The sequence below is a fragment of the Macrobrachium rosenbergii genome, chromosome 12 (genome assembly GCF_040412425.1).
Source record: "Macrobrachium rosenbergii isolate ZJJX-2024 chromosome 12, ASM4041242v1, whole genome shotgun sequence".
NCBI lineage: Eukaryota > Metazoa > Arthropoda > Malacostraca > Decapoda > Palaemonidae > Macrobrachium > Macrobrachium rosenbergii.
This window is the reverse complement of record NC_089752.1, coordinates 56,641,675-56,656,674: the sequence shown is the minus strand read 5'-3', so window position 1 is coordinate 56,656,674 and position 15,000 is coordinate 56,641,675. Positions and strand designations below refer to the sequence as shown.

Sequence of the window (15,000 nt, the reverse complement as noted above, 5' to 3'; positions counted from 1 at the left end):
CTTTTAGTTATTTCCGTTCAGTCCTTGATTCAGGTATTTAGAGAATGATTGTGCCATTGACTACGGGTAATAGCCTTTTTTATAAATTTATTTTTATTATTTTTATAGATCAGGTTTTATATATATATATATATATATATAGCATCGTCAGTCTTGGTAAAATGACAAAATGGTGTAACTGTTTTAGTAAGGGATAAAACTTTAGCGCTCCATTGTTATTCTTGCAGATGAGATGAGTTTATTTATCTCTCTCTCTCTCGCTCTCTCTCTCTCTCTCTCTCTCTCTCTCTCTCTCTCTCTTCGTATATATATATATATATATATATATATATATATATATATATATGTGTGTGTGTGTGTATACACATCTAGTGTTTGTGTACTTTTTTAGTAGGATCTACTTAATACTTATTTTGAAACAGTTCACATTAACTAAACGCACAATGACTCGTACTTACCATTTCAACTGTATTCACTAAATCAAAATGATTATATAATGGTTTATGTATGATTGTTCCACTTCCAGGGAATGGGGTTCACGTTAAAAGCCCATCTGTGGTATTTTTTTATTTTTGCATCTTGGGTATAAAAAAGTGAGGTAACGTAACACAACCATGGAAAGTTTTCTTTCATAACATTCATATCTAATCTAATAAAAATTCTCACTTCACGAAGACTAGATTTGAATGAAATAGGCGTGAATAGTGGAAACAAAATGATACATTCAGATGATCTCCTAAGAACTTAATTATAATGATTTTCTTTTAAAGTTAAGGCACAGGCCCCGTCCTATTGTCTTAGGATAGTTGTCTTGTAATTTCCAGATAAGGTTTACAGTCGCTGTGAGTTATTCTAACTGGAAATAATTGTAATATGCGCCAAAGTGTGACGAGGCTTATATCTTTAACAAAAAACAAGACGGTAGTTAACACTAAAGCTAAACAAAAGAACAGATAAACATGAACTAGAGAAACGTAAAGTCAACAGCAATGTCTCAGGAATGTTTTGGAACTGTGTCTAAAAATACAAATTGAAGCAAATACATAAACAAAAGAATTAAATCCACCTTTATGAACAAACACCTCAGTATTTTCTGTGGAATCAAACAACATGCTTGTCATATTTTTAGTGCATACAGTCGCATAATCATGCTGAAGATTACCGACACTTCGCATAATCATGCTGAAGATTACCGACACTTCTTAGGGTTCTATAGCTTAGCTTCTAAGTATTTTCAAATTTATTTTTAGCAAATTTATTTTTAGCGGGATATTTAATAAAGTTGGAAAGTCCAAATCCAGTACCTGAGTCATTGCCTAAGGTAAAATATATTTGTTGTACTCCGGGCAAGGCACCAAAGAGATCATAGTTTTATGGGATATCTGTGAGCAAATGTCAAAAAAAAGTCTTATTTCATCATCAAAAGTGTCGTCATAGTCCTCTTCGGTCACGTCGCCCTGATTGCATCACTTCAGCGACTGCCGTTAAGTGACTTTCCATCATGGTTTGCTGATTCGTCACGTAACGAGGCAAGTGACAATTGCGCACACTTCCTGAAGTACTTTCTGCAGTCTCTGCGTACCAGGGCTTGCGTTGCTGCCCTCAGTAAGTCTCCTGCCGTTACTTTGCCCTGGCCCTCGAGACTAGGCAAGTCTCTCCTCATCTGGCTGAAAGGAAGAATAAAATGGTAATGAGGACTTGTGAAATTGTTGTGTCTTGGGTTGCAAGTTACAGATTTTTAATCACCGCTGGATATCTCACGATCTGTATACTGTAGGTGACCTGGGTGTGAGTTTTAGTTTTGCTTACGCCGCGCCGATTTGAAATTTTTGTTGACAGACATTGTATGTATGTACATGTATATAATAAATAAATACATATACATAACATATACATACATACATACATATATACATATATATATATATATATATATATATATATATATATATATATATATATATTATATATATATATATATATATATATATATATATATAATTTATATATATATAAAACTTACATACTGTATGTGTGTGTGCAAGTTTGTGCATCTGTTGGTCTGTGTAGGTATATTTAACATAAGAGGACACCTATAACACGTATAATTAATAAGACTTTAGGGTTTCACCTGGTTAGCTCAGTGAGTAGGCCGGCGACGACTCCGTTCATCTTTGGAGCGTTTGGGAGGTGGGCCTCGCAGATGAGACGTCGGCGACACTCCGGCCCCTCGACCCCGTAGATTGCCCAGGCTCTTTCCAAAAGACCAAGGGCGTTAGTGAAGTCTCTTCTGTAGCGGCCCTTTCCTCCTGTAGGAAGAAGCGAGAGTCAGATTTTGGATTTTTGTATCACTGAAGGAGAGCTACATTATTTCATGAGATACAATAATTTGGCAGTGTTTTCGTTCTCCGGACCACTAATATTCGGAGATTAGACGCTTAGTATAATATCGGTCTCCTTGTAATGTGTTGTGGTCGATTTCATTTTTCGGAAATGCAGTCGGGTAAATAGTACCTTCTATGAATTCTCCCTTTTCTTGGTACTCCCAGTCGACACCCATGAAAGTATACCTGCCGTCAATTCTGTGTTGCCTTGGGTACTGCCAATCGACACCCGTTCCTGATGTGTTATGGTCGTTTTGATTTTTCTCAAGTTCCTTTCTATAAAGGTATCCCTGTCGTCAATTCTGTCTTACTTTGGTAACGCGAATCAAAACCCGTTTCAGATGTGTTATGGTCATTTTGATTTTTCTCAAGTTCCTTTCTATAATAGTATCCCTGTCGTCAATTCTGTCTTACCTTGGTACCACGAATCAAAACCCGTTTCTGATGTGTTATGGTCGGTTTGATTTTTCTTAAGTTCCTCTCTATAAAAGTAGCCTATACCTGCCGTCTATTCTATCATACCTTGGCATTGCCAATCGCCACCCTTTTGTAATGTTGCGGTCCGTTTCATTTTCGTGAATTCCTTTCTTTAAAAGTATACCTGTCCTGAATTCTATCTTACCTTGGTACTCCCAGTCGCCACCCGATGACCGCCCTGTTGACGCCGAGTAGTAAAAAATGTAGAGGAGAATGGCGGCCGAGATGAAAAACACGCCCAGGGCCAATCCGGCAGTCGTGACGAGAGTGGTGCTGTTGTAGGCGTAGACGAAGAATCTTGCCTTCTCCTCCAGGTCCCTCAGCGTCAGAGAGTCAGCTAATTTAATCAGGGATTCCATATTTCCTGGAAGTAAGAGGCAGTTACACAAACATTCGGGAGGCAGTGATGGAGAGGCTACGTGTATATCATTAGGCCCTTACCAACACTCTAACTGGGATTTCAATACAAATTATTGATAGCATCAAAATAAAGATCGTTGTTGTTGTTATGACGGCGGTGTACAGAATCCAGTCATTTGTGGGTCCTTAGCAGATCTATATTGGATGTTACAAATCGGGGATTTCTCTAGAGAGGAGAGAATGTTTTTTCGTATTACACAGTATGTTTACTGTAAGGAGACTGGTCATGCCACTAAAGGATATCTAGATAATTCAAGTAGATTGAGGCGAAAGGAAGATGCTGCTTCTCTCTCTCTCTCTCTCTCTCTCTCTCTCTCTCTCTCTCTCTCTCTCACACATACACACACACACACAATCATTTTGGGAATTATGTTTTGAAATTAGCAAGTAGGAGTATATGTCACATATTTGCATTTCTGAGAGAGAGAGAGAGAGAGAGAGAGAGAGAGAGAGCAATCATTAGTGTTACTAAGGCTATTGATTATGCTGATTGATTGTTCTTCCCTTTCTTCAGACATGTAAAATTTCAGCATACTCAGTAGCCTTAGTAACACTAACGATTGCTCTCTCTCTCTCTCTCTCTCTCTCTCTCTCTCTCTCTCTCTCTCTCTCTCTCTCTCTCTCTCTTTTACACTCAAAAGCAAATACGTGACATATACTCCTACTTAGCAATTTCAAAACATAATTCCCAAAATGATTGTGTGTGCGTGTGAGAGAGAGAGAGAGAGAGAGAGAGAGAGAGAGAGAGAGAGAGAGAGAGAGAGAGAGAGAGAGAGGGGCGCATCTCAGACAAGCAGCATTTTTCTTTCGCCTCAACCTACTTGAATTATCTAGTTATCCTTTAGTGGCATGACCAGTCTCCTTACAGCAACATACAGTGCAATACAAAAAAACATTCTCTCCTCTCTAGAGAAATCCCAGATGTGTAACATCCAATATAATATATCTGCTAAGGAGCCACAATTGATTGGATTCTGTACACTGCCGTTACAACAACAAAAATCTTTATTTTGATATCAGTAATTTGAACAGCAATCTGTGAATCTCAGGCGTCATAGGTAGACGACATCTCCAAGATGAGCCATTAACCTTGCCTGCGTGTCGCCACACCTGTGTATGGCAGGGAAGTCAACATTTCAACGGCAGGACCACCTTGAGTCCTGAGTGATGAATCAGTTGATGGGGGTGATGGCTTCACCATAAATTCACCCCGGTGGGGTGGTGAGTTTTGGTAGAGTGTTGACCACTAATAAGTGTTAATTTTTCTCTACTTATATCTCTTTTCACCCCAGTTATGATGTAAAACAGTCGACTAATAACTAGGTACGCAATCACTGCATAGTCGAAAGAGGCATACCTACTGTATTCCTCTCCTGTCCTCGCATGATAAAGGGATCGATCACAGGGATTTTGGTTATGAGCTGAGGATGCTTCTGTTGCACCGCAAGAGCTAGTAATTAATTATACACATATATTATATTATATTATATTATATTATATTATATTATATTATATTATATTATATTATATTATATTATATTATTATGTTAAGAGGTCTATAAACACTGTAATGCTGTAATTAAACTTTTGGTATGCATGGCTGTACGTAATGCGATTAAATTTGCAGTGTGTAGGCCCGTCCGTAATGCAATAATTTGGGGTGACCAATGCTATCAGTACATTAGGAGTATTCATGCCCATACGCATGCAATGCTTACAATTGCATTATGCGTATCCGTACTGCAATAATTGTACTGGCAGTTTGCATGCCTCTCCGCAGTGCATGAATTACATATTGAGGAATAGAGTATGCATGCCTGTATATAATGCAATACGTTAGATGTGATGCAACGGTTATGCTTCGTGCAGACCTTAATGTCTGCGGTCAGGTTTCTAGGTTTCAGTGCTTGTCTGACCGCAGCTGTCCGTAACAACCACGGCTACGCTTTAGTAGGAGCAACGGTAAGGTCACGTGTTCATCTGCGGTCAGCTGCGCATTTCCTCTGTATGTAGTTTACTCTGTAGCTGTGCAGTTTTCACTAATGATAATAAAATAATAATCACAGGTCATAAAAGTAGATATTTATAGTTGTTTTTATTTACTTTAGTGTTCATGCAAATATATATATATATATATATATATATATATATATATATATATATATATATATATATATATATATATATATATATATATATATATATATATATATATATATATATATATATATATATATAAAAAAACACACACACACATTAGCTAGCAATAGATTAACGTAGTTTCTTAAGTTTACATGCAAGCACGCCAAATAAATTTCCCTAATCTCGTCGTACCAATCTTGTCTTTTACTATAAATTACTATTTTTTTTTACATTTCCAAGCTTTCGCTGCCTGTATTTTCAAGCAGAAATGTTTGAATTTGTGCCTGACAAAAAGTAAGATTTTGCAATGATACTGATCGACGTGGGAAATTCGATGCATATATATACGCATCGAAATCTGCTTGTCATTCAGCATGCAAGCAGATACACATATTTTATATATGTATACATTATATATATATATATATATATATATATATATATATATATATATATATATATATATATATAAAATCGTGCCTTACATCGGAAACATATAATTTAAGAAAAAAATTTTTTTTTGACAAGTTCCCGTACTGAAGGGATATTCCTTTCAGTCCCGAAAAAAGAATATAAATATTGTTCTATAAATACTTAAAATTAAGGATATTGTGGTAATGAATATATCTACTGGCCTTGATTAATGCTCTGGTTATCAGTAATAAAATAAAATGTTTCATTTCACATAGGGTCGATTTTTTTTTTTTTGTAGTCCAGATGAACCGCATTTCGGATAACTTGTCATTACAGACAGAAGTATTTTAATCATTGTTTTGTTGTACGAGAGTTTCTTGGTCATTGTCTCCGTTTTGTGGTAACGAGGTAAGGGACACGGTTGGACATAGTTGGTTATACGTCTGGCAGTCATTCCAGTCTCGACCGTGTTTAGCTGCGAGAAGTAGGTCTCGTACTGCAGTTATGTCCGTGTCAGCCGGAATGGCTGTACCTGTCAGAATTCCGTCCGTTACCTGACTGATGGGAGAGAAACGAGTTTCAAGTTAGATATAACTCCGGAATTATTTTTCGGATATAAGATGAATCTGTATGAGGCTCCGATGCTGGGCTTGAGCTTATATACAGAGTGATATTGACACATGCTGAAAGGTAGTATTGCTGTCATGCGTTTGTCTGTGGCATATATTTTTGTGAATGTAGATGCAAGTGAGAGCAAGTTTTTCACCAGTTTAAATTAATTTGGCAATATATTTGATGAATAGTCATGTATATTTATATACATGCATATATATACACATATACGTGTGTGTGTATTTTGTATATATATACTATACATACATTATATATATATATATATATATATATATATATATATATATATATATATATATATATATATATATATATATATATATATATAAATATATATATATATATATATATATATATATATATATATATATATATATATATATATATATATTTATTATATATACACACACACAATGTTTGTATGTATGTGTTAGAATATGCTTGCTTGTGTTTAAGTATTTATATACGTATATTTTACCTGATAAGCCCCTTAAGGATGCCAGACACAGTTTCATTGATATCTGTGGCATGTGAAAGGTGAGCTTCACATAACAGTCGTCGGCGACACTCCTGTTCTTGAGCTCCGTAGAGGACCCATGATTTTTCGAGAAGGTCGAGGATGCCCTCAAATCCTTCATCCTTGTAATCGCTCTTGCTTCCTGGAGGAGAGTGGATTTTTCACAGTTACGGGTCCCTTGATTGACTTTCTATATTTTTATGATTTTTGTCATTTGAACTTTGGTAAATTCATTGGCTGTGATGATCTTAAGCTTATGTTAGTTTCATTTGGTGTGAATAATAATATTGAGTGTTTATGGCTTGGAACAGAACCTAATAATGTGCATATCAAGCTACTTGAGCTGATACTTGAAGTTATAGATAAGCAAATAATAATTTCTGAACATTGACAAGTAACCTTGCTTGGCATATTTACATAAAAGATTTGCTTCGCTTCGAAACTAATCTAGTATAAAGTCGTTCTCTCGCTTGATCAGCTCGACCCGTTTTGAAACCCACCTCCTCCGTATTGCCTATGTCCTCCTGACCGCCCAGAGCTGGAGGAGCTCGCTGCTTCTTCCGTCTTGTAGAGGTAATAGAGGAACAGAGACAGGATGACGAGCATCGTGCCCAGTGCCAAGCCGCCGGTGTAGGCAATGGTCGTGGTATTGTATGTCTCGATGAAGTACCGTGCCTGTTGCACGAAGTTGCTGTTGGCGGACGTTGCGTGTGCCAGACCTGCCGGGGATGTCATATTCCTCTCCTGAAGCAGAAGGGAGAGATGGCGTGATTTCTTCAGGGTGACAGATAGAAGAAGGTATGGGTATGTCCGGTTGGGTCTTCATGCTGGTGCGTAGGTATTCATGCCACCACCGGCTTCTTTTGCGAAAAGCTTCGTTGTTTATGGAGGGGGTATTGCAGGTCTCGGATAATTTTGTTCATGCAACATCTATCCAGTTCATGCACGGCATAACTAATCCTTCTAATGTTCGAAATGTATTCGAAGTGTACGAGCATGTGTATATTTACCCTCACACATGCATTATGTATTGTCATTCGTAAATACACAGCCAGTCACTTCAAGGTAATTGTTTGTTTTTTTCGGGCATCAATTTACATTTGATTAAGCGAAGGCAAAAGTTATTATTTCAAGTTTTCCCAGATTTCGAAGATAACATTTTATTTCTGTCAGAAATCGTAGCTCATAAGATTTTTATTCTTTAATCTGGTTGAATAAGACCACAATATCCTAATTGTTTTGAGGCAGTAGCTTAATATTTTAAATGAAACTAATTTTTAGTTACTTATTTAATTGTTTTTTGATGAATTGCATTTCATCTGGATTTAAGTAACCTAATTCAGTCATTTCGTCTAATGAAAATTGTCCAGGTATATTTTTTTCATGTGTTTGTTCATTTTTTTTTAATCTGGTTTTAGATTTGGAGTGCATTATTACATGTGATTCTAGACGATTAAAACAAAAAGAATGATAAAAAAAGATCCGCTTTTGTGCGTGACTGAAGCTCTAAATCTTACCTAAACCACCCCTTCCGTGCACTTGAATATATCCCTGAGAGAGAGAGAGAGAGAGAGAGAGAGAGAGAGAGAGAGAGAGAGAGAGAGAGAGAGAGAGAGAGAGAAATCAGTCCTGTCAGCAGCAATTTCTAAAACTAGTTAGGAATTATGGGGCCAGTTCATGCAGCGAGCGAAAGTAAAGACGAGTTTCTCTATGGTGTCTGAGCGCGTGAATCATAATAGAATCATTCGGTACCTGTGGAATGTTGAAGTGTGGCTTTAGCATTTGAATCAATGATGGGAGCATAGTGCGTGGATCATATCTTCCATCACTTCTCGAGTGTTGAAGATTATCCGTCATCAGTTGATTATCAACGGCAGTATTCTCTTTTTTATGTGCACTATTTGGATTTTTTCCTTTTTGATTGAAGTAAGAGTGTTACGAACGAGATGCGTTATAGAAAGGTAGTTTTTATGACTTTGAATTGTAGTGTGTGATGAGGCACTTGAAGAATGATGGGGCGGTCCGTTTGTTCATTTATGTTTTGTAGATCCATTTTACCCTGCAATGTAGTTTTTTTTTTATATAATCTAGGTACTAAATTTTTTCTCTTTATGAAAATTAATCGTTAATGTATTTGTGTAATTTTTATAAGAAACCTACATCTAACGCTAAGGCATTGAAATGAATTGGGAAGAACGTTTGAAATGCAGTTGACCGCATTTACATTTACTGAAAGAACTGTTGATACAAGCCATATTATTGATGTTTTCTTCTTAACGATATATTACCATTGTACGGTCATGCAGCATCCATTAGGAGAAATCTAAACGAACAATATTTTTGTGCAATTTTCAGCATGGGGTCAAGAACTGATCGCTTATATAATATGCAGTTATGGCCAAATTAAAGAGGAACTACATACTTAGAAACAGATTTTTTGCTTCTGTCATTGCGTGTAGAAAGCAAAATAAAACCATTAAGCATATAGGGATGAAAAGGTAAAAAATTCGGAGCACGAATTCCTATGAATATTCGGCTGGCGTCCAACGAGGTGTCATTTATTGCAAGAGCAGTGTCAAACTTCCCTTCGACTTAACATTGACAAAAGCTTCTCCTTTTGTTTTTGTTTTTGCGTCACATTGCCTTGTTGATCATACATCACGACAAAAGCGACTTAGGCAAAACATTTGTTTGCAAGCCGTTAGGCAGAGTTACATCCAACTGTTGTGCGTTTTCTTTTACAGTTTTGTTCCCCCTGATTATTCATTTATTCATTCATTCATTCATTCATTCATTCATTCATTCATTCATAGGACAGTGGTGCAGCTGAATCTCGTGTATTTATAGATGTTTAAACATATATGCTTTCTATTCCGTGAGCTTTCAGTTTACGTGTTATTTCAAAGCAAAGGGCGGTGAAGTGTCTGAAACCAGTTTTATTTTTACCCATTTTTATACCAGAGGGTTAATACGGATTTGTACTTCAGATACGTTTGCACAGTTTATTACAGTTTTGTATGTACCTTGTATTTTTAGGGTATTAGACACGGTTTTATTCCATAAGGTCAAATTTAATTTTTAGCTATATAAACATTTTTAGTTTCCATTCCAAGTTTACAACTTTAGTTTCCATTCCAATATACAATTTTAAATTTAGTTTGATGTATTGTTGCGCGGGTTTCATTCCGAAAGTTTAATTTTAACTATTGTTTAAAGGGTTACATGTGGATATTGTGAATTAGTAAACCAAAATCTGTAGCATCAAGGGATATAACCACATAAGGCAATAGGAATCTTGACATATTTATGGAGTTTCGTTTCTTATTATTTATTTGATTTTAATGAAGTGTTTGTGGTTTTGTGTTGGTTTATTGCTAAGAATATTTTTATTTCCTGCGATTAAAGTAATATGTACCATGTACACATGAGGTCGAATGCGGTGAGTCTCTCCTATAAAGGGGAAACGGCCTAAGGTGTAATTGACGCACAAACGCGCACACACTATATGCATGTATGTATATGTATATTATATATATATATATATATATATATATATATATATATATATATATATATATATATATATATATATATAGCTATAAAGGAATAATGGAAAGTTTTTTCCATAGTTAATATATATATATATATATATATATATATATATATATATATATATATATATATATATATATATATATATATAGCTATAAAGGAATAATGGAAAGTTTTTTCCGTAGTTATATAACTACTGTTTCCCTACCTTAAATTGGTGCCTTTATCACTGCTTTTAACTTTCTTTCCTGCTAACACACGGATGCTCATTTTAATGGATCACACGAAAATAGTAATGGCATGCCATTTACTCCTACCAGTTGCCCTAATGTATTTTCTCACGGTGATACCTTTTTCCGGTAAAGGAGGAATCACACCACTCAGTGGGGAATCCCTCACATTCGCTCTTGTCACGCTTTGGGGATCTCGTTGATGCCCATTGCATCATCTTGGGGATTTAGGACGCGGCGGGGAGATGCAAGTTGCGCGCTTCCGCCTTCCTCGTCGGACTGATTGATTGATTTAGGTCATCTGGCGTTACAACGTCTATGTGGTCTTCGACGGCGTTCCTTGATGTCGGTCTTCTATGAAGGATGGGTCTCAGAATACCATTCGAAACGGTAATTGAAGAAGATGTAGTGACTCGCCGCCCTCTTTTGGAAGGAGCAATCAGCCGACACGTTTGTTAGGTATGCCGTTCGATCACGGCTATAAGTGGGTACCAGCCTCTGCTGGTGTCGGAGAAATTAGGACTTGGGTCTTGAAGCCTTACTCCAAAAGACTTGCTGAGAAACACAAAGGCTGTACCGTTTTTGGGACACCTTTTCAGATAGAAAAAAAAAAAAAACGCATGGGGGAAAAGAAACAGATTTCAGAAATGTCTCTTTACACAGTACGAAATGTTGATACATTGAAGAAGTCTCTCAGTCCGAAATATTGAGACATTAATGATGTTTATCTCTTTGATAAGTTGATGCGTTAAGGATGTTTCTCTGTCCGAAATGTTAAGACATTAAGGATGTTTGTCTTTCTGAAAAGTAGATACATTATGGATGTTTCGCTGCCCGAAATGTTAAGACATTTAGGATGGTTGTCTCTGTAAAGTTGATTCATCAAGGGAGTTTCTTTGTCCGAAATGTTAATACATTAAGGATGTTTTCGTGTCTAAAATGTCATGCATTAAGGATGTATCTCTGGGTCTCGTTAGGTAACTTGCTTTGCTTTGGTTTATTTTGGCTTTTAAAAATTATATTTGGTTATGACTCCATATTCTAGCTAAAGATAACACGTACTGAACACAAACTCAATATGCACTCGGTAATAAAATTCTGAAGCTGTCTAGTATAGGAAGGGAAATACAAATAAATGAAATAAAATCTTTTAGACGTTAAGGATGCCTCCCTCGAAAATCAGTACGTATTCCAGTAACTGGTACACAGTAAAATGTTTTTCTGTATTATATCACGTCATTGCATATGGATTACTCACTTTTGATTGCCTATGGTTTTCGGTTTTGTGATTTGTAGGATATCCGGATTTAAAGAGAAAATTAACATCATTTTTATTCAGCGTTTGGAGTTTTATTTTAAATTTCTGTAATTCTTTGGAAGTTATCTTTCCAAAATAACTTATTAAAAAAAGATAAAGCACTCTCTTAAGGCAACCTTTCATATTTCAAAATATTGCTTTATATAAAGGTACAATAACATTTATTAATTTTTGCTTTTGTTAATTTTGAATTATTATGCCTCACAGTAACCTATTTGATTGCTTACAGATTTTACTTTGATCATTTTTAGCGCTCATACGGTGATTATCCGATTTTTGTCACATGTTTTCAACAAAACTCAAGAAATATATTAGCATTTGTTCAGCACATTTAAAAGGCTTGTGAGTAACGCCATTTTACATCGGGTTGGCGTTTTGAAGACAGAGAGAGAGAGAGAGAGAGAGAGAGAGAGAGAGAGAGAGAGAGAGAGAGGACAGATAGCATGTACTTGTATGATAGCATCTGTTAACTTCCCAGGATTTTTCCTTTTATTGGAAAATCCCAGAAAGAGTAGGGATGTCCCTTATATATGTTCTTTTTTTTTTTTTTTAACATCGAAGATAGTTTTACTGGTACCTTTATTTCTCTAGATTTAGGTGTGCTTTTGTGTTCCCCTTATTCTAAAGGCTAATGGAAGGCATTGATTTTTAAGACCGGAATAATAAAAGGTGACCGCATATGAAAGAAATTAGAAAATAAGGTAGAAATATGAAAGTACTCTTGTGATTCTGAGGTACTTGTTTGTGGGATTTCAAGTGGGTACAGAACATGCTCCTCAACACCCACACCTTGTCCACCCACATTATTTTGCTTTTAATTATTTTATCTGAAATTTGGTTCCTTACAGATCTAAAAGGGAAGTATTTCGTCCTATTTTTCTTGAATCCTAATTTGCGTCTCGCCAACAGTTATAATTAAAACGCTCCGTTGTTTGAAGTGAAGGGCAATTTTCTCATTACCCATTTAATTGCTGCTGTTTACATGCCTGGCTGTCGTGTGCCGTATGCCAAACTTGGCTGTACCTCTTAATATGTGGTGAGCTTGAACTTGATTGATTTGACCTCTTTGTCTTCGCCTTAGAATCTGTAACGTTGTTTTTTCCAACGAATATAATGTTTGTTTCTGTATTCTTGAAGGACTGTGGCTGTATATTTGAGGTTAAATGAGTTATTTTTGTGACTGAGGATGCGTGGGGGGTTGGGAGGGAGGCTTGTGGGTTGTGCATGTATGTGTTGATTAAGGTGGCGCCTGGTCTTTACTTACCACGTTGGCTTTGTGTCAGTACTGGCCAAGGCTTGCCCCAAGGCGGCTTGTAAGTGTGGTAGTGCGTTGAAGGTGTTAAGAGATGCCAGGAGATGCGTAATGCCGACCTCTGGACTCTAACCAACCAACAGAGGTGACTTGTAGAGGCACAAACAGCGTAATCAATCTTTCCGTTGCATTCTTTATGCTGAGTTCAAGCATGATTTAGATTGTTTTGCTAGGTACTTCATCTGTTTTTATCCATTTATTAATTTGCTGGGTGAGAATTGTTACAGACAAACTTATTATCTCAGACTGAAAACAGCTTTAGGTACATTTTTTGTCTCACCCAGGCAAAAATGCAACGAGGATCTACAGAAGTGAAAACGATACAGAATAATTCTAGTTTTGAATGGTAGCTACCAATACGATTGATGCAGATCTGTTGTTGCCAATATTTTTATAGTAGAGGTACAGACACGCTTTTTAGACCTTTGTGAGTCGCTTGGAATGTATTGTTAGATGATTAAGTAAATAAGTAGATGGTTTAACACTGGAAATACGTTCTTCTTGGTAAATAAATAGCTGGGTGGAAAGTGGAAATATATTTCATAAGATATAGGTGAAAAAATGGAAATATTCTCTAGGAAGTAAATAGATGGGTGGAAGCGGACAATATACACCATAGAGAATAGATGTAAGGATGAAAATTTGAAATGTATTCCATATTTGATAAATGAATGTGCGAAACTATAATGTTTATTCCATAGTTAATAAATTGGTGTATGAAAATTGGAAATATATATCTTAGTAAATGAGCAGATGGATGAAAATTGAAAATATGTTTCACAGTAAGTAAATAGATGACCGGAATTTGAAAATGTATCTTAAAGTAAATAAACTGATTGGTAAAATTTGGAAATGTATTTTATATTAAATAAATAGATGGGCGAAAAATTAAAACTATATTGTATACAGTTATTCTTATTATTCCCTTGGTCATGAACGTGTGAGCCTTTCCTCTAAGCTTGATGTTAATGACTGATGTAACTCTGCAAAGTGAAAGTGTGGTGGGGAAAGTACCATAAATCATCCTCGCTTTATGAGAATTATCCATTCAGCGAAAATTGTTGATAATGATTACCATTTTCTCTAAAAGGGACTTTCATTAAACAGATGACGCACAGCGTCTAATTTGGCCCTTGTATCTCCCGGAGGGTGTGCAGTTTTCATTTGGTTCGGAATTTATCATTTTTTGCACAAGAAGGATTAGATTAGTTGCTGTTGGTTTCTCTGTTGGATGTGAATTGCCTTGCTTTCCTCTCAGGTGAGCTTCTTGTTAGAGGATTATATATATATATATATATATATATATATATATATATATATATATATATATATATATATATATATATATATATATATATATAATATATTTATTTATTTATGCATATGTATAACATTGATTTCAAAATTGGACATGCTATGTCTCTAAATTGAACATTTGTTTAAATTTGTTTTTCAGTCAATCTTTGTAACATTAATGTTCCTCTAATGGAATGCAAGAATACATTAGTTTTCAGCTTGATTTTCTCGTACCTTAATTACCACTGGATTATAACTCATATAGGTTCTCTCATCACTTTTTCTGTTATGAGTGTTAAAGTATG

The 15,000-nt window shown here is 35.7% G+C and overlaps 1 protein-coding gene across 1 annotated transcript in view; it reads right to left on the bottom strand.

Moving 5' to 3' along the window:
• Positions 1 to 567: 567 nt before the first annotated feature.
• Positions 568 to 15,000, bottom strand: part of LOC136843672 (uncharacterized) — a 39,159-nt gene continuing 24,726 nt past the window's right edge. Inside the window, exons 2-4 of the mRNA XM_067112235.1 lie at positions 3,007 to 3,225; positions 2,132 to 2,309; positions 568 to 1,667 (exon numbers count right to left, since the gene is read on the bottom strand). Of these exons, the coding sequence (XP_066968336.1) occupies positions 1,472 to 1,667; positions 2,132 to 2,309; positions 3,007 to 3,220 (588 nt within the window). The 5' untranslated portion in view covers positions 3,221 to 3,225 and the 3' untranslated portion in view covers positions 568 to 1,471. The remainder of the gene's footprint in view (positions 1,668 to 2,131; positions 2,310 to 3,006; positions 3,226 to 15,000) is intronic.